The sequence below is a fragment of the Aegilops tauschii genome, chromosome 2, assembly GCF_002575655.3.
Source record: "Aegilops tauschii subsp. strangulata cultivar AL8/78 chromosome 2, Aet v6.0, whole genome shotgun sequence".
In the NCBI taxonomy this organism is placed as follows: domain Eukaryota; kingdom Viridiplantae; phylum Streptophyta; class Magnoliopsida; order Poales; family Poaceae; genus Aegilops; species Aegilops tauschii.
This window is the reverse complement of record NC_053036.3, coordinates 139,662,974-139,683,021: the sequence shown is the minus strand read 5'-3', so window position 1 is coordinate 139,683,021 and position 20,048 is coordinate 139,662,974. Positions and strand designations below refer to the sequence as shown.

Genomic DNA, 20,048 nt, shown 5'->3' with positions numbered 1-20,048 from the left:
GACGCGATTTCTCCCGTAAACCAAAGACAAAAGTGTGTGGGGGGAGGGGGGGTGTTGCCGGAGGCCGGACCGATCCCAAGCCCGCTTCTGACCGTCCTGGCCCACCAAAAACCCCTCACCCCTCCCGCATGTATCCGGTCAGCGCCGCTCTAGAGCGTCAGCGACCGCATTCATGCCCGGCCAGAGCGGACGCGACCGCTCACTAGCGCCGGCATTGAAGCGGCGCGTCGGTCGAGAGAGCACCACACACGCCGCTTACCGATGCAGGTGACTGTCGCGCATTCAAACGACACAGCGGCCGCTCGTTCGTCTGCCTGCCGCCCACATTGATGGCACGCAGTTGCCGAGGCGTCTCCTCCGGCGCCACCCGTCCGTCCCTTTGCCGCCCGCCATTGCTAGATAAACCGTTGCCCCAGGCCATAGCCATAGTCATCGGCCTCCAATCCCTCTCCACACCACTCCCACCATGGATTGCTCCCCCGCCAAATCTCTCTAGGACAGGCTGACACCGGAACAGAAGAAGGAGATGGCCGCAATTGCTGCCGGCTGGCTGGCCGGCCGGCAACCGGAGGATGACAACGTCCCAATGGAGGACGCGGCCACCGCCGACGAGCCGGCGCCACCATCCTCCTCCTTCGTGCGGCCCTCCTCCTCCTCCGTGCCACCCTCATCAGTGCACTGCACCTTGACCATCGGCGGGGCCCGTGCCCATTAACTGGACATGGTGCGGGAGGAGTAATTCTGGGAGGCGCAGGCCGATGCCGCCTACAACCACCACCTGCTCCAGGAGCAGCTGCAGGCGGAGGAGCAGCTCACGGGAAGGGCGGTCGCGCCAGACGTTGACATGGCGGAGCAGGAGGCGCTGCTCGAGTCGTACCGCTCCTCCCGCAAGATCTGTCTCGCCCGATGGCGGTACCGCCAGCGGGTAGAGGAGGTGGCAACCGCCGTCAAGCAGTTCGACGACGAGGCGAACGAGCCGGTGTTCGGCGAGACCGACGACGAGGAGGAGGACATCACCGAGGCCGCGCCCCGCCGCGACGACCACGAAGCCGACACGTCCGCGGGCGCCGCCGGCAGCGAGGAAGAGTAGTGCACGGTAGGTCGCTGGCGGTCGGGTCCCAGGAAGGCCACCGCTCTTCCCCTCCCGTTTAAGCCAAGCTTGGTAGGCTAAACATCGTTGAATTAGCCGCTTGGCGACGACGGGGAGGCAGACAGCTTCGCTTCCCGTGTGACTCCTGCAGAGGAGGTTACGAAGGTAGAGCTAGAGAGCGCCGAGGCGGAGTTGGAAAAGGCGAAGTTTCGGCTCTCTTGGTTCATGGCCGGACACGGGGAACGGGTGCCGGAAACCATTTAGATTAGGTATACCTAGCCGGACGAGCTTTGTCTTGATGTAAAAATGTAATGGAATACGTCATGTTTAAATGTAATCTGTCATGTTTGTATGGAATCCGGTCGTGTTTGATCAAATTTTGTGAGGTTGGTTCGAGTTGTTGGCCGGAGTTTGCACGACCAAAGACTTGTTGGGGAGAGCAAGTTTCTTTCTAGGTTTGCCTTGGATGATGAAGGTGCCACTTCAACATTTCGAAAAAAAAAATCTGAGAAAACTTCAAAATTTCGATGGTGTTGAGCACGTGATCTGGACCTTGGCTTTGTAAAAGAGGGGAAAAGGGCCAGGCCCATCCGCAAATGGGTCGAGCTTAGTGTGGGCCGGACGGTGGCACAACGCCTGGGGCGCTCGGATTAGCCCGCACGTCGTCGCCTCTATTTTATACCTCAAAAAAAAAAGGCATCGCCTCTACTCAGGGGGAAACCTAAACGAGGTGCGGCCGTGCGGGGCGAGGAGAAGAAGGGAGGGGGAGGAGGTGCAGGGGGCGTCCGGCAGGCGACGTCGATGGCGATGGCGATGGCGATGTCGCGTTCGGTGTTGGCGCGGGTGGCCCGTGGCGGCCACCCCGTCTACCAGCCGCTTCTTCGGGCAGAGGGAAACCTAACTGCCGACACCCTGGGCAAGCGGTTCCTCTCCGGCTTCAAGGTTCGCGCCATACTCTGTTGGACGATCTACCCATAGTAGGAACCGTCAATGGAAAATTTTGTGCTAGGGTTTGATCGTCATCCTCCCTGGATGATTTCCAGTCGTTGGTGCTATCAGATTAGCAAAACGCCTTGTCTACAGCACCACATAAATGGTTGCAAGAATCGTGGGCATAGCACGAAACATGAGATGAACCTAAGTATATAGGTTGCTATATCTAAGATTCAGATTGTAGGATTCTTTGCCTAGCGACAGGTATATAGGTTGGAACATCTTTTGACATCAAGCTGTTTTTTCCTTTGGGAACCTCAAGTAACTTTATTATTATTAGGTAATACTCCATGTTATACGTCCATTTTAACAAATTCAAGGGAGATATGCAGATGTTTCAAACTTAACGAATGCTTCAAATAAGATAGGTACACATGTTTCGGGGAGGTATTAGGCAAAGTTCAGGTTTTAGAGATCTTCCCATGTATCAACTACTAAAAGATTAGTCTTTCTCTTCTTTGACATAAAATAATTATTGTGCTTAAAATGGATGGTGAGACCCCATGCTCCTTTCGTTACATAAATTTCACTTCTACGATTTGAACCTGTATACTTGTTGGCATTCAAAGTATGAGGACTTTCTTGCATTTCTAATCTAATTCGTGTGTACCTCCATGGGCACCACCAAGATGCTCCTTGAATGGTTGTACCTATTCAAGTATTGATCTCTGGCGGATTTCTTCTCATCAAGTGCACACAAAACCAAAATCCTATATATAGTTATAATAATAGCCCAGTTTGCAAGCTTCCAACTTTGGATCCTTTCACCTCTGTTTTTATCAGTCTTGGATCATACGGGCTGGGCCTCCTTGGCTACTGCGGTTGGACAACCTTACTAATCAACAATACTTGAGCAGTTATTATTGTTACTGCCCAACAATACTTGGATCATACTCATTTTGCTCCGTATGTAGTCCATATTGGAATCTATAAAAGGTCTTATATTTACGAACGGAGGGATAGGATTTAATCTATGGTATTATTGATGTTGTTCTTTCATTGGTGACATGCAACACAACTGTGGATGTATTACTTCCTAGGTTGATCACGAATTTTGTTACTTTGTTTTATTGCTATGAAATTGTACTTTTTGCTTTTATATATGTTCTATAATATTCATGTAGTGTACGTGGTTCATGCTGCAGGGACGCGACTTTTATTCCATTTTGGATAAGCTGCATTCTTCTGAGATTTTTTATCCTGTCGGTCCTATTCCGATGCTGTTCGCTTTCACTTATTTTATGGGAACAATGATACCCTACACAATTTATAGCGTCAAAAGGGCAAAAGAGAGCACCAAGGAGTTGGAGGACTGGAAGGCTGAATGGAGGGCTTACGAGGCTGATCGTCAGAAGAGTCATTGATGAAGATAACATATGGCAATATTGCTGTATTTGTTAAATGAAGTGTGATGCCTTTCAAGCTTGATCTATATATCCTGTTAAACTTAAGTAGTGTGAGACAGTATACCGCCGCCATTCCGGCTCGGCCCCAGCGTCGCCTAACCTAGGCGACACGGGCGGCAGCCCCCCATCGCGCCGCCAGGCATCGGCTAGGAGATGGCGATGGCAATTGTGTGTTCGGTGTTGGCACGGGTGGCCGCTGTCTCCCAGACGGTTCTTCGAGCAGAAGGAAACCCAACTGCAGACACCCTGGGCAAGCGGCTTCTCTCCAGCTTCACGGTTCGCACAATATTCTGCCGGTCGATCTACTCAAAGGATGCGACAACGAAGGATTTTGTGCTGGGGTTTCATCGTCATCGTCCCTGGATGATTTCGTTGGTGCTATCAGATTAGCAAATTGTCCTTGTCTAGGCACAGCATAGAAGGTTGTAAGAATCTTGGACATAACAGGAAGCATGAGATGAGCCATAAACTTATGATAGAGGATGCTATGCTAGAGTGTCTGATGTTTCCTCGCCAGCATCCCTTAATGTCTAGGTCTCAGATTAAGATTGTATATTCTAGGCCTAGCAACAACAGATATAGGTTGGTATATTTTCTGACCCTAAGCTAGGAGTACTTTTATTTGTAGGTAATCACAACATGTTCCGTGTCCATTTTGACGAATTCACTAGTATTCCAGGGAGTTATGCAGATGTTTCAAAGAAATCCATGTTCCTCCGTAATCTGCCAAAACTCTAGGATTCATATTACCTAACGAACGCTTTAAATAAGATAGGTACACATGTTTCCGAAAGGTATTAGGCAAATTTCAGGTTTTAGACATCTTCTTGTGTACCCCATGTAGCAACTACTAATAGATACGTTACGAATTATTGATGCTGTTCTTTTAGTGGTGCCATGCAAATGCAATGCAAGTGTGCAACTGCAGATGTATTACTTCCCAAGTTGATCACGTGTTTTTATTATTTGTTTTGTTGCTGTGAAACTGTACTTTATGGTCCATGTAGTGACCGTGGTTCATGCTGCAGGGACACCGCTGTTATTCCACTTGGAATAAGCTGCCAACTGTTGACTTCGAACCTATAGGTCATGTCTATATGACGGTGGCTTTCATTTTTGGAATGGGGACATTGGTACCCTACGCAATTTCTAGCGGCAAAAAGTCAGAAGAGGGCCAGAAGAGGTTGGAGGACTTGAAAGCTGAGGTTGAGAAGAGTCGCCGCCGATTAAATCAAGTGTAATGCCTTTCAAGTTTGATGTGTGTATCCTGTTAAAACTTTAGTGTGGAAAATCATGTGTCTTTAGATCGTTTTCCGGGTTTGGTTTTTCCTTTTGTACGCTCCAGTTTCGACCGACGGCGAAGGTTGACTAGCCTCTGGCCTAGTCGAGGAACGTGTGAATTTTTTGTCTCCAACTCCGTTTGGTTGTACCTCGGGTGTTCTACATGCCTTCTTTAACGAGTTCTTTTTCGGGGTGGTGATCTGCTAGACTGCTACATCGACAATTTTTCTCTAGAAGCTCTTGGGTTTCAACAAGGTTGCAAGCTTAGAGGCAGCAACGAGCTTTGCACATGCAACAAGACTATGAGAGCTATGATACTCAAGTCTTTACATGTCTTTAGGGGTTGGCATTTGGCAATTGGCAAGATGGGATGAGATACCTGATACCTCCCGTGATTTCTAGGGTCAGGGCGACAATGAGAATGCACTGCGACCAAAGACAAAAAATACAGTTGCCTGGTGACTTATTACGGTGAGCAAAAAATTTAATTTCTTTGTTTGCCCTGGATGACGAGGGTGAACATTTCGACGGACTAGAGCACGTGATAATGCATGGGACAGGGAATGCCATGGTCTTGGGGCTGATACAGTACGAGACAAGGAATCACAGATTCACAGCCAGCTGCTTGTTTCACCCAAAGCCATTGTCCTCTTGTGACCGCCACTCGCGGAGACAAGCATAATAGGGCCATGAACCCCTGACAAAGAAGTTGTTATTTTCCAGACAACTTCTTCGCATGCAGCTGTAAACTGTGTTCTTCCTATGACACACCAAAATATGTCTGCTTGAAGAGAGCTGGTACAAGTGTTCCTGGCATTTTCAACCGCACGAGTGACTGGCAATCACAAACAAGAAACTCCGTCCAACAAAGGGTCGTCAACAGAGCTAGAAGGAAACTCAGCCATTTTAGACAGATCAGGCTATCATATCATGTACCAAAAGGTCATATGATTCCAGAAGCGTCTTCCATCTTGTTATCATGCACGTGGAACAAAAAAACGGCAGCACCTCCAGCGTGACTGATAAGAGTAGCCATACAACCGAACCGATCATCAAAACTATGACACACTAGCTACAAAAAGTACGATTAACTGCACTACGGGTGCGTTTACATCTCATATTTACTACCATGCCAGGAACATATTCTTTCCTTCTACCCTTTCCCTACTCCTATTTGTACAATTCGCACCTTTGTGCCTTGGTTGCACTCTCCTAAAGCTACGGCTGTACTTGGCCACCGATGTTAGAAAGAACAAGTAACATAGCACGGGTAAGAAAAAAGAATGAAGTTAGCTTCACAGTTAGCTCTTTACAGCAGCCAGATGTTGGCACTGAACACCTGCTGGCCGAAGGAAAAAAATAGTCGACCATTTGCCAGTGAGACCTGCTGGCAAGAAAAAATTAGTTAGACCAGCAGAGTTCAGTATATTGTTTCAAAGTAAAGTTCAATGTGCCATACCGTGGTGGGAGTACTGTTGTACTGTACAATTGCTTCGATGCATTCTACTTCCACTGGTCACTGCGTCCATTCACACGCCTTTTCTCGCCTTCAAAGACGCGGTGCGAATCCATGGTCCTTCGCATGCATCCGGCAGGGCATGCATTTGCCCCGCAGGCAGATCAAAATCACAACATTGGAGTTGGTCTCTCAGATCTCAGATCATCCACCATCTTTTCCTCGCCTACTTGTAGATCTTGTTTTCTCTAACGTTTGTTTCGCTTGTCGGCTTGGATTCGATGCTTTCGAGTCCTATGAGCACATAAAAAAACATAAATAAATGAGCGCTTGAGACTGAGTAAATCTGCAAAACATATAAAATAAAAGGATCAATACATTTTTACTGGCCAACTGAGCATTCTTAGACTTCTCTGCTTCTGCCTCTTTTTGAGCTTTTTTCTTCTCAAGCTCGGCTTGCTTGATATTCTCCTCATGCGCTTTCCGGAACATTGTTACAAATGTCAACAGGGTAGACATAACTGCAAGAGGATGGTCACGATAGAGTAAATGTGAGGCATGTTATTAGCAAGCAAACACACAGAACATCATGGCTAAAATTGCACGGATCAGATATGCTTCAACCCATTGCATCCTCAGAAAATAACTCATATCCTAGAAAGTGTGTTTGAGCATGCCCAAGTACCATATGCAATTGATTAGAAATTCCATGAGAAATAAACCTTTAGAGGTATTACAAAAATACTCCCTCCGTTCCCAAATATAAGTCTTTCTAGAGATTTCAACAAGTGACTACATACAAAGCAAAATGAGTGAATCTACACTCTAAAATATGTCTACATACATCCGTATATTGTAGTCCATTTGAAATGTCTAAAAGGACTTATATTTAGGAACGGAGGGAGTATATAACAAGCACACACTCATTAAGATGAATCAATAAAACTGGTATCATACCTTGCTCAAATGGGCAACGGACAGGGTCCTCGCCAAAATATTTGATCAATTGATCAGCCTTTTTTCCCTGCCAAAACAATGAAACAAGAAAATCAAATACAAGAAGAATGTATGGCAAGTAATCTTCATAGAACCGAACAACGAAACATACCACTTCAGAGAACAATGAAGACAATGACTGCACATCTGCTCCAGCATTGTCAGTGAACTCTTTGAGTTTCTACACAATCAAGTAATACCAGTTTAGACCAAATGATATTCATATGCACTACACAACTTCACACAATCCAGTAATTCAGCATATAAGATTTATTAAGTGAAGGAAATGCATGCGCACACAGTTTGTGATTATAATTACTATTCAGGGAACCTTCAGGATACTGGACATAAACAGCCTGTTAAGGCACGGGGTTCGCATTTACAATCAGGTAATTTATCTACAAAATACGAAGCAGAAATACTTGCGGAGTCAAGACATCAGGTAACAAACAAAGGAACCTGCGCTATTATATATCCACATCCTTTAAATTTGGCTTCAGATTTATCCTGTTAAAACTAATGCATATCTGACTGTTTGAGTACTCGAGCTACAGGGATGTATTCGCTTCTAAGGTCAGAGTACCAGCTAACTATATGTAAACAACTTTAAAACCTGAAATTCAAATGAGACAGTGTTTGACCTCACGGAAAATTTCTGACACTGGACCATCACTTTCTGAAGCTTTAAACTCGTGCTCAACTTTTTCCAGCCCTTTACTGACTGCTTGCATTTCTTCTGCTAACATTTTCAGTTGTATCTGTTCAAATGCATCAATAAGACAAAAGCATGTGCATCTTAAATGAACAGAAAAATACATATGCTACATAGTTAACTGATAGAATTTTTTATTTTATTTTTTGCGAGTGAACTGATAGAATGTCACGAGAAAAACGCAAACCTTTGATGTAGCTTCTAAACTAACAAGATCCACATGGAAGTTCAAAAGCTGTGGTGATTTTGCAGCAAGTACCTGATATTAAGATGTTCTTTCTGTTAGCATGCATATAGGAGACAGAGACCAATGTGGTAATGTGTAAATCATTTAACTTAACTATAGTTTATTAGACCCAGGACTACAAGTGACCGTGGTCAGATGCTTAGATTGTAGATTGCTTTACGATACAGAACTGGCACATTGCATAAACTAAATGGAGTTTGTATTTTACTGCCATGCAAAGTCAATTAAAATCAATAACAAACACATCAGAAACCTGAAGGTCAAAGTTGTTCGTATTATAACCTGGTTACTGGTTTAGTATTTCAATGCAGACTGAACACTGACGTGCTCAAAGTTGTTCGATTTCTGCCACTGCTTTAACTATAAGATGAACCCATACTGATTGACAAACTTACATGAAGTTGCATGATACAATCTCGATAAAAGACTAGGGCTTATTGAGTTACTGTTAGGTTTCATGTAGCTTTGCTTATATCTAGGATTCTGAAGACCCTGAAACCTTAATTTATCTGATCTCCATATCCACTTTGCAGCGGAGAGTCACAGAAATCCAGAAATATGCTAGTTGCTAGCCCAGGCCATTGGTTAAAGGGTACTAATACACACATGAGAACTCAACAGCACAGACCAGGTAAAAGGCATACCTTGCAGAGGTAGTGCATTAATGTCATCTTATTGTTTGTTGCCCGGGTATCTGTAAGTTTTAGCAGACTGTCCAACCGGAAGCCAACTGCAGCACCTGTAAGAAAATATATAGATGTGAACCTGGCAACGAATGATACTTTTCCTTCACATGCATTTATATCTCCAATTAATGACTTCAGTTGTCAATGCCTTAATGTTACAACATCACCGCTATTCATTTCACAGGTCCCGTGCAGAAGTTTCTGTGTAATCCTTCTCTAAATCTCTAATCCGAATTGCCCATTGTGGAGGAACGTATGGAGTTCTTGGAATCTTATGGTTGCGAGATCTTATGGGTTTCACCTCTAGCCTACCGCAACTTGATTGGGACTGAAGGCTTTGTTCTTGTTGTATGGAGTTCCCGCAATCTTAATGTAATGTAAGACAAAATATGAACTTTTATGATTTGGCATGACACTGACTAGCTCGAGACAGTGTGCACACATAATATTCAAGTGGTGCAACTCCCTTCGCATCATCTTTGCAATGCATCATACACCAAAATATGTTAATCCTACTCTTAAAGGGTGCTGTATAAAAAATAGAACCTTAATATGATAGAATACTGTCAAACAAGCTATAAAAAAGGCTTACAAAATTCTTATATTCATTCATACATAGGAAGGGCAATTCTTATTACCTCTAGCAGTTCCCTGGTTCAATGTATTTCCAAGGAGCAGTATTTTCTTCATTATTTCCTTCAACTTGAGAGAACTTCGGATCTGATACAATTGAATTTGACTTAATAGACAGCAGGTGAAGATTAATTGCAAATCAATATGCCTAACTCTCAACATACCTCATTACATGAAGAGTCTATGGTTTTCAAACTTTTCCCAAGATCTGCGACTTGTGAACCAAACTGGATCTTGAAGGAGAATACTCTCAGTTTTGACTCCATTCGTGGGACTTTCATCAGTTCTAGGAAGAACTGCAACAAAATGCAATAGTTTGTTGGATACTGATAATACTCAAATAGGTAAGCATAACTGTTGTGCATAACTCGTAAGAACATTTCATGCAAAATTAGGTTTAACACTCGTATCTAACAGGCTCACATGTGTACGTTAGATCCAACCTGGCTATTTTAAATGCCAAACAAAGGAATGGATGTAAATGATCTTTGAGTCTTGGACTTTTGAGTCAAAAAAGGCTCAAAAACATAAATGTCTTTGACTAATGTTGCTGTGTTTTGATGTAAAATTAAAATAGTGATCGATTAAGACAAACCAAATATGAGATGTTGTGTTTTTCATGTTTCAATAAGTCTGGGGCGATCAAATTCAGAAAGAACAACATCAGTAAACTTTCTGATACTGGTATTAAGTACCACAAAAAGAATAAAAACATCATAGATCATAGATAATCATTACCAGTTCACATTTCCCAAGAAGTTGCTTGTCTCCGGTGTAGTTCTGACAAGAAAAATGGAAGGTGACGCTGTGTTAAAATGGGATCACAAAGGAGGCAAGGCAACATTGCACTAATACTCACCTTAAGAAGCTCCATTTCCTCTTTTGTAGGACAGAACTTTATGAGATTCTCCACTTGATCAACATCCAAGGTAGACTGATCCAGTGCCAGTGCCGCACTCTGTTGAAAATTTAGTGACTAAATAAATAATCTTATCATGTCATGCTTAACATTATCTTTGTTTTCATTGCTCAAATTCTTACCACCAAGTCTGGCAGCGGCATCTTCACTTTTGTAAGCATGATCTCCGTGTTGTTTGCCCTCCTCAACTCAATCTATTTACATAGACTACCAGATTAGATGAAACATGGCTTACAAAGGGATATCAGATGGGGAGACTAGTTCTTTCTCAAAACTATACAGTATAATATCTAATTATGCTATAGGGTTAAGTAACAGTGTACCTAAGCAAATGGTAGCAATCATATCAGGAAAATAAAAAGCGAAGAAACCTCGCACTACAATATCTAGTACTCTCACCGCCAAAAAGGGAAAGAATATCTAGTTACTCTAAAGAGTTAAAATTACAAGGCAGAAATCACAGTCTATTGCTGAATGCTGAAATTGTTCATGCTAAAATGAGTAAAATTTTATACTGCGAATTTCATTACTCCCTCCGATCCATGTTACTTGTCTTGTACTATTTGTCAAGATACGGATGTATCTAACACTAAAACGTGTCTTGACAAATCTAAGACAAGTAAATGGATCGGAGGAAGTACCAAATGTTAGCATTTTACTTACCAGCTGAACTTTCTCTGGCTTTGATCCAAGAGATTTTCTTCTGTCGGTTTTGGAGGTGTTATCCGTTTTTGGTACGGCTGCTGGAAAAAGGCTCTCGAGTTCTGACAAATCAAACTCCGATACACTACAGAAAACAGTTTCCCACATTATTAAGATAAAAAAAATGAAAAGGCGTTGATGATATTAAGGTGATGTGATCATCATGGCATAGTGCTTTACAAGATATTGAACAATGGCTTGGTCTAAAATTGATCCTACAATCATGTACTGTACAGCATTAAAACTAAGAAGTCTGAATTTCAACCTTATAACAAGTAGCAACTATATCATTGGAAATGTTGCATGTATAATAAGCATACTTGAGATGAAAGAATATGTTTAAATGTTTAATCAGGAGGACAGAAATTTACCTATGTGGGTCATCATTTCGCTGCAATTCCTCCCAGAGACTGCCTTGCATAGCTCTTGTCACTTTGACCCAATGCAGCGGCTTTAATGTTGATTTGCGTGCGGCTGCAGCCCCAAAACCTGACCCTGGAGGACGTACAGCACCACGCCCTCTACCTAAAGAGTTTGCAGGATTGCCTCCTGGTGGTGGTGGTGCGCCTGGTGCTCTAGGAGGAGCTGGTGCACGGCCACCTGGAGGAGGAGGTGGAGGAGGCCCACCAAGCCTTCCTCCAGGTGCAGGTGGTGGTGGAGGTGCTCTCCCTCCAGCTCCAGGTGGAGGTGGGGGAGGTGGAGCACCTGGTCGGCCTGGAGGAGGTGGGGGAGGTGGAGCTCCTGGTCTGCCTGGAGGAGGTGGGGGAGGTGGAGCTCCTGGTCGGCCTGGAGGAGGTGGGGGTGGTGGAGCTCCTGGTTGGCCTGGAGGAGGTGGGGGAGGTGGAGCTGCTGGTCGGCTTGGAGGAGGCGGGGGAGGTGGAGGACCAGGACGGGCACCTGGAGGGGGTGGGGGAGGTGGAGGTCCAGGGCGTGCACCAGGAGGAGGGGGCGGGGGAGGTGGTGCTCCTGAACGGGTAATCGGAGGTGGTGGTGGTGGCGGAGGAGCAGTAGAATATGATGTGGGAGGTGGTGGTGGAGGTGGAGGTGGAGCACCAGAACGTGTCGCTGGAAGCGGGGGAGGTGGTGGTGGAGGTGGAGCACTAGAACGTGTCACTGGAGGCGGGGGAGGTGGTGGTGGAGCTGGAGCACCAGAACGTGTCACCGGAAGCGGGGGAGGTGGTGGTGGAGGAGGAGCACCTGGACGTGTTGTCAAGGATTGAACTGGAGGCGGCGGTGGGGGCGGGGGCAGGGGTGGAGCACTTGAACTTGGTTTCGGTGGTGGAGGTGGAGGGGCAGGTGGAGCAATAGCACTGCCATTTAACCTTGGCGGAGGTGGAGGTGGTGGTGGAATGCTTCCACGGACCCCTAACCCTGGGGGCGGAGGTGGGGGAGGAGGGGGAGGTGCAAAGTGCCGTGTTTGTGCTCCAAAAGACATAGGAGGAGGAGGAGGAGGAGGAGGGGGAGGTATGTTTGACAAGCATACTGAAGCCGGTGGTGGTGGTGGTGGTGGCGGTGGTGGTGGTGGTGGTGGAGGAGGTGCTAGGTGCGTAGCTGAACTTGAAGAAGCATAAAATGGAGGTGGTGGGGGTGGGGGTGGAGCAGGAGCTGTAGCTTGGATTCTTGGCGCAGCTTGTGCACCTGACAACAAGGGTCGTCGTGCAGGGAATCGAGGAGACAACACTGCATCTTGTGTTAAGTGATTGCCGTACAGCGTTCCAGGTAGTACTAGAGATGGTCCTTTCACAAAATTGCCTTTGTTATCTGTAGACACGGAACGGATAGCTAGTGCAGCTGGAGAACTGTCATATCTGGATGGAGGGTGCGATGGCCTACGCACAGAGGCAGTTTCAGATTCCTTCTTGGGTGAGATCCATCTACGTATTGTTTTTGGTTTGGCCGGCTTCGATTGTTCTTCCAGTTGTTCGTTATGCCCAAGCATTGCCTCCCGTAACACTGACCCAGGTGCATTACCTACTGGTATCTTCTTTGATACTGAGGACAAGGATTTATCATCCCTAGCTTCTATTTTTCTTTGAGGAAGAGGCATGCCAAAATCCTGTCTGCCACCACACTCTTCTCGCTTGGTTTTCATTTCTATTGATATTTCATTAGCTGGTAACACAACAATACTATCCTGCAGACTGCTTTTCTTCGCATGTATGGTATCTCCAAGACCAGATTTCGATTTACTATGATTCAGTCTTCTGTCAGCTGTATCAGCAACCTTAACCATTTCTACATTGTAACTGTTATTATCTTCTGAGACAATATTCTCAGTAGCAGTTCTGTCTATCTTTGAAATAACACTCTCTTCCTTGACAACAGTTTTTACCTCCTGCACAAGGTTTCCATTATCAACTACTGCTTTCTCCTCATAGATCAGTAGCTCACTGTCCAAAGTTACTGTGTTTTCGGTAATAATCTTGATGTCACCATTCTGGTGTCCTTCATTTGGCAATGTCCTTAAGTGGATATCCTCGTCCACACTTGATAATATTCTAGGAGAACTGAAAGCAGTGTAGTCCAGAGCAGTGTATGTTGATATTTTCGTGGATTCACCTGTGCGACACTGAACTTCATCACTGCAACTTGGATCTGTTGCAGTAACTAAAGTTTGTGCAATTACACCTTTCGTATCCTCCTGACAGTTTGATCCAAACTTGCGCCCTTCTGAATCTATAGAAGCAGCAACCACCTGTATGTCCTGCACAGCATTGTCCTCTTGGTCACTTATGTTGCTTAGTTTAGACTTCTCGAGAACCTTGCATGCCTGCTGTAAACCTCCTGGATTTTCCAAAGTTGGGGCAGGTGCTGGCCCATTGTCATTCATGCTACCTGAATTTTCGGAGATAATAATCTTCACATCCTCATCAATCACATGCTTCCCTAGGCTGCCGTTTTCCTCAACTGCCACCCCACCATCCGATTCTGTGTTGCCAACTTCTAATGAAATTCTTCCGTCAGTTGACTGAGTATCTGGATCTCTCCTAGCATCATGCCAATCCTCCTCTGCCTCATAAAACTCATCTCCTGTATCTACGGAAGCAACATCAGTCTCATCTCCGTCGTCGCCTACCTCTTCTAATGCAGCAGCGGGCTTTAAGGAATGAGGGTCTGAAAAGAGTACCTGGTTCAGAAGCTCTATTCTTAGATTTCATAATGCACAGGAGACAAACAGAAAAGAAAACTGAAGAAAGGCATGGAAGCAGGTGAATTTAGCACCTCAGCTCGGAAGTCCCTTGGGAACTGATTATTCACATTCCACGCAGCGTCAATATCATCACGATTCAATCCAAGGACATTTGATTGAATGAATGCAGTGTTGAACATGACGCGGAACATTGTTTCCTCACGATCTAGTTTTTCGCCAATGTGGATGCATTCAAGAACCACATCTCCTTGAACACGGCAAGAAGCACTAATTTTCACCGAAACTTCAGCCTGCATTGCAACCATCTGTCAGAGTAGAACTTGGGTAGTGATAAATATCTCCACAGCTTAGGAGTAATCATTACCTGCCCATGCCGCTGGAGATGTTTCTTGGTCTTGGGCGTCTCAAAAAGAACCTTTGCACTCTTGTTACCAGGACTTGAGTCTTGCCCGTGAATACGCAAATACGGCCTACAGCCCCCTTCGGAATCAAATCTAGGAACTGTGTGGAGAACTACAGAATCCAATATGAGAGGCCGGCTAATTGGAGGCCATTCTGAACCACTTCCATGTCTTGTTACATAGTGCAAATACCTCAGATGAGAAGACTGGGGATTCAACTTTAGGAATTGCTGTATGAAGTCCCTGCGAGCCTGCTTGTAGACCATCTCTAGAGTCTTGTGCTCACCAGTGTACGTTTTCCGATATAGAAGTAGTCCAGCCAACATGAATGCAAGCACTGGCCATCCCCCTCTTTCACAATGCATTAGAAGCATGTTCTGCTGCCCTTCCACTGACAACCAATTTTCACATGATTTCAAGAAATGGTGGATCATCTCGAGCTGAAGGAGTGGGCATCCTTCGTATTGCTGTGGGTAGTCCATGACTGTCATGTCGTACTCAGACAATATATCTGAAATCCGACTCCTCTTGTCCCCAGACCAGAAATTGGAGACCATGAATGACGCATCGGGAAAGTAGTCCTGCAACTGCGCAACGATGCCACTCAAGTAATCCCTGTACTCATCCTCACCCATGGCCTCCGCGGCGAAGCAACAGTCGAACACTGAAACCAACATACCGATTGAAATTAGCACGGTCTCATGCTCAAATTTGCATCGTTCAACTAAGACTACAAAAATGGAGAACGGATCAAGTACTGGCATGCTAGCAAGAACCTCATCTTCACACTGCATATGTACTAAGTTCGTGTTTCTAGACACAACAAAGTATTTTATCCGCATGGTTTCATCAACAGATAAGCACGCCATTATAACTAATAACTAGGTTAAAGGGAGGGAGCACCAACAGAAGATGTGGACATAATAATGCAGGCACTACTACTCCCTCCGTTCCAAAATATAAGTCTTTTAAGAGATTCCAATAAGGGACTACATACGGAGCAAAATGAGTGAATCTATATTCTAAAATATGTCTATATACATCCGTATATAGTCTCTTAGTGAAATCTCTAGAAAGACTTATATTTAGGAACGGAGGGAGTAGATGATTGTTGCATGTTTATAAGAAAAAAATGCAATTAAATCCAAAGCTTCCCTAAGGGCCAACATCCGACAAGGGCAAGACAAAATTCGAATATGGAAAGAAATAAAGCCGATTTAGGTCAAATGCAGCTAAATCTGAGTCTTGTGCGCGCACACTGACGACCCAGAACTGGACCGAATTCAACTTAACATCAAAATTTACTAAATCTAGCTCGCCGTGCTTCGGAACGAACTGAATTCCAGCTCAAATAATAGCAATAATAAATCCCCTGAAAGCAACAGTTCCCCGGAGCCCGAACCCCAAGCCGCGGCAAAAGCCCAAAATCCCCCTCGGAACAAGCAAATCCCCTCACTCCGGCGGCACGGCTCGAGCCAGGGACGCGGGCATTATACCATAGACGCGCTCGGAGATCTCGAGCAGCCGATCCGGCGTCTTCTTGAGGAAGAACTTGCGGAACAGCGCCATCCTCCTCCTCCTCTTCCTCCCCCTCCTCTCTCGCCGCCGCCTCCGCCTCCCCGGCGGCCGGCGAGCTCCTCTGACGCCTCGAGCGGCCACCGATCGGCTCCGATCGGGGCGCCAAAGGCATGGGGGCGGCCCCGCCCCCGCCGCCGGCGAGCTGGGGGCAGTGGGCGACGCCCGCCGCGCCCCCTGGCGAGATCTCGCGCGGCCGGCCGACGCTCGCTCGCTCGCCGCGGCGGCCCTAGGGTTACGCGGCGGGCGCGGTGGTGGTAGGGGGGGGGGGGAGGCAGCAGGCGGTCGAGGCGCCGTGCGATTGGGACTCCTCTTCCTCTACTACTGCTGCCGCTGCCGCTGCCTCTTTCTCCTCTCGCTGTTTAAACTCTACTTTAATTTTCCCCTTTCTCCTCCTCCCCCTTTCTTCCTCCCTCTCGCTGCTAATCTTTCCTCTCTCGCCGCAGCTACTGCTTCCTTCCCGAGTTTTTACTGCTGCGGCCCGTGCGCTTTTTCCGTTTTGTTTCGGCGCCTTCTGCGGTGAATGTTTCCGTGACAGCGGTGGAGGCTGCGTGCGGCGCGTGCTCTGCTCTGCTCGGCGACGCTGGCCGGCTGGGGTCCCCTCCTCTCGCTGGTCAATGGGGCCAGCTGTGGCGGGGACGGAGTGTCAGTGACCTGATGTGGACTGGTTAGGCCTGGGTTGGCGTGCGGGCGCGGAGAGGATTGGGCCTCGGGGGCTGTGCCGGTACGGACGTCTCCGGATTTTCTTCTCTTTCCTTCCATTGCAGGCGACGGACGGACGACTCGGATCTGGCCGAGTTTAGCCCGACGATTCTTCACCGTGGCTCCCCTAAGTTCTCGGGGATTAATGATGAGTGGGGAGGTTGGTGTGGTGTGGTGTGAGGGTGAGGGTGAGAAGAATATCGTTGACATGAACGTGCATGGACTTGCTATTTCTGGGAGGATCATGTGGTGCTGGTCAAATTGTTCTACTGCCAAAGGGAGCAAAATATATTACTGCCATTTTGTACCGAAGGTATTTGAGCTCAGGTGGTGCATCACTTCTTTCCAAAAAAATAAGTAGTATACTACTCCGCCCCATAATATAAGACGTTTTTGTAAGCAACTTGTAAAAACGTCTTATATTATGGGACGGAGGGAGTAGTATCTATAATCAGATTAGAGGATGGGATGAATTTGTTGTATGACTGTAACGGACTAACCGTTGTATACATTTTGAAGGGAGATGGTAGTAGTGACAGCTGCCTCCGGGTTTAGTTCGGCTGCTTAATTAACTGATAAAGTACTACTAGTACTGTACTGCATTTTGTATGTAGTATAGCTCTCCAACGGGAGCAGTATTTTGTTTGTAATGCGATTATTAATGCATCCTCGCGGATGATGGAATGGCCTTTTCCTCGAACATGAAATAATTTATGGTTTCAGATGAGGCATACTTGGGTGCACTTCTTAATAAATTGTGAAAAGGAAAAAAGATCCGTGGTGCATGAAAAGCATATTGCTGCATAACAACTGTATAGTACAAGTAGTATTAAAATGTGACCACCAACAACCAACAATATTAGGACAAGAAACGGTGACCCCAGCAGCATCTTCTTATCTGCTAGGTCCGGCAAGCAATGCATTATTGTCGCCTCTCTTTGATGCGGAACTCATGTTATCAGCTCACTGTTAGAGAACAGCGAAAATTGACGCTGCGATGTTACCTAATCTGCTCAGAAAACAGTTTAGCATGCGTGCTAATTGAAGAAGTGACCTAGCTAGCTGACGGAGTTCGGATAGGCAGTAAATTTGGTAACGCTCAAGCTGCACTGAAGCAGTAAATTTGGTGACGCTCAAAGTGTAGCGCCACATTTAACCCACGAAATTCCACATTATTCTAGAGGTGACATTATCATCAAATTATTTGTATTATTTACCATCTATCTACTTTACAAAATACGCCAAATAAATAAGTCACCGAGGTATCCGTCTGAAACTAAATCGCCAACAACTGTTGAAAAGGCGTCTCAGAAAAACTTCACCCGCAAGCAAAGACCCACCTTGGCAAATCCAACGGGCTGGATCGCTCAGCACCCGACAAACGGACGGCTCCCCACGTCCCTCGCCCAGAATCCCATGCGGAGGAGCAGAAAGGGAACAAGCGGTGGTGGATGGCCGGGAGGAGACACGTGCAGACATGGAGAAAGGGGCCGCGCGCCAAACGTGGGGGAAAAAACAGTACTGTAACGTGGTCAATTGTTGGCGCGGTTACCGCGCGGCGTGGGTCACTTCACTCACCGGCCGCCGTCGACAGGAAGGGGTGCGCATGGCAGCGACGGCGACGGCGAGGCTGGACGGAAGCTTCGGAGATACGGCAAAGGCGGGCGATCTGAAAGAGTACATACCGGATGTGTACGGGACGGCGACGCGTGCGTTTGTCGATAGCGTTTGTGGCCTCTCCTCTGGTACGGAGATGCGGATAGCGTTGAGCGGTACGGGACGTGGGATGTTTTCTTTCTCTTTTTTCTTCTTTTCCGTTTTGCATTCCGAGATACTGGGGCGACGCGCGAGGCGGGAGCGGGATACAGGTGTGTGGAGACGGGTCGTGGGTAGATCTCCACGTCGCGGGGGAGCTCCGCCGTGTGGGCGTTCCGGCGGCCGCATGCGGCCCGTCGTCACGTCATGGGTGGCTGACGGGTACGATGTCGCGGCCCTGTGATCTCGGTGGCATAGCAGGGGCATGGAAACATCTGCACCTGCACGCGCTGGGCCACCGGGTAGCATAGCATGCATGCATCGGCCCCGTAATGAAAGCAGCGGCACACGCGTCACGGGGGCGTGCAATGAATCCATACCACCTAATAATCAACCGCGAATTAATCACAACTCACATTCTCGCAAAGATGTTGGGACCCAGATAGCATGCATGATTTTATCTCGTTCCAGTCTCATTTTGTATAATATAAAAAAATGCGTATCATCATCTTGCTTTTCATACCAGCCACAATGGGACTGCAACGCCCGGGACTACGGGGTTGTTTGGTTCAGAAGTCCTATGACTTTTTCTAGTCCTAGCGACTAATCAAAAAAGACTCTTTAGTAGAGTCTTTTTCTAGTCCCTGTAAAAAAGTCCCTCCCGTTTGGTTCCTATGGACTTTTTAGGGACTTTTTCTAGTCTCTGGGACTAAAAAGTCCCTGAACCAAACACCCCCTACTTCTCCTGGCCCGTTGATCCATCCGGGCTGTACACTGCTAGGTCGACCTACCAGCGGCTATGCCTTGGTGACGAACGAGCCCCCTATGCATCGTGTATCTGGAAGAGCTGGGCACTCTTGAAGTGCAAAATCTTCATTTGGTTGGCTGTCCAGCATCGCATTTGGACTTCTGATCGTAGGGCAAAGCATGGCCTCCAAGATCATCCCTCGGCTTGCTACACGTGTCTGTAGGACGAAGACAACGCCGGACACATTTTGGTCAAGTGTGGGTATGCTCAACATGTGTGGCACATCTGCTTTGACACCCTCCACTTGGCCATTAGGGCCCCGGTTGTAGATGATACTTTCCTGGAGTGGTGGATCGAGACTAGGAGGGGTGTGCCGGTTGAAGAGAGGCTATGACACATTCGTCATCTTAGTAGCCTGGGAGCTCTGGAAGCAAAGGAACGCGCGTGTGTTCAACAAGATGCAGCAACAAAGGACCCCGATGGAGTTGGCGGATGATATCTTCCGAGAAGTCAAGCAATGGAGCCTAGTTAGTGCTGGAGTTAGTAGTTTAACGCATTTTGTGAGAGAGTAGCCCTAGAGTGTTGTGTCGGGTGT

General features: G+C 46.7%; 1 protein-coding gene and 1 long non-coding RNA gene across 4 annotated transcripts; one reads left to right on the top strand and one right to left on the bottom strand.

The window, feature by feature from the left end:
- The first annotated feature begins 1,781 nt into the window (after window positions 1-1,781).
- On the top strand, window positions 1,782-4,953 carry LOC109731472 (uncharacterized). Of its 2 annotated transcripts, none has more exons than XR_012202118.1 (2): window positions 1,782-2,032; window positions 3,229-4,953. It is a non-coding gene; the product is annotated as an uncharacterized lncRNA (long non-coding RNA). The 2 variants fall into 2 exon arrangements; XR_012202117.1 differs by having other exon boundaries at window positions 1,789-2,032; window positions 4,518-4,953.
- A 745-nt stretch (window positions 4,954-5,698) lies between these two features.
- Window positions 5,699-16,690, bottom strand: LOC109731484 (formin-like protein 5). Of its 2 annotated transcripts, none has more exons than XM_073508234.1 (18): window positions 16,170-16,690; window positions 14,637-15,337; window positions 14,344-14,562; window positions 11,493-14,248; window positions 11,083-11,206; window positions 10,542-10,613; window positions 10,360-10,458; window positions 10,239-10,280; window positions 9,665-9,796; window positions 9,506-9,587; window positions 8,826-8,920; window positions 8,122-8,193; window positions 7,864-7,980; window positions 7,335-7,403; window positions 7,184-7,250; window positions 6,605-6,747; window positions 6,230-6,520; window positions 5,699-6,157 (listed from the first exon to the last, which is right to left on the bottom strand). In XM_073508234.1, the coding sequence occupies exons 1-17, from the start codon at window positions 16,240-16,242 to the stop codon at window positions 6,431-6,433; spliced, it is 4,953 nt and encodes a 1,650-aa protein (XP_073364335.1). In that variant the 5' UTR covers window positions 16,243-16,690; the 3' UTR covers window positions 5,699-6,157; window positions 6,230-6,430. The 2 variants fall into 2 exon arrangements, with proteins under 2 accessions (XP_073364335.1, XP_073364334.1); XM_073508233.1 differs by having other exon boundaries at window positions 5,699-6,154.
- Between the last annotated feature and the right edge of the window lie 3,358 nt (window positions 16,691-20,048).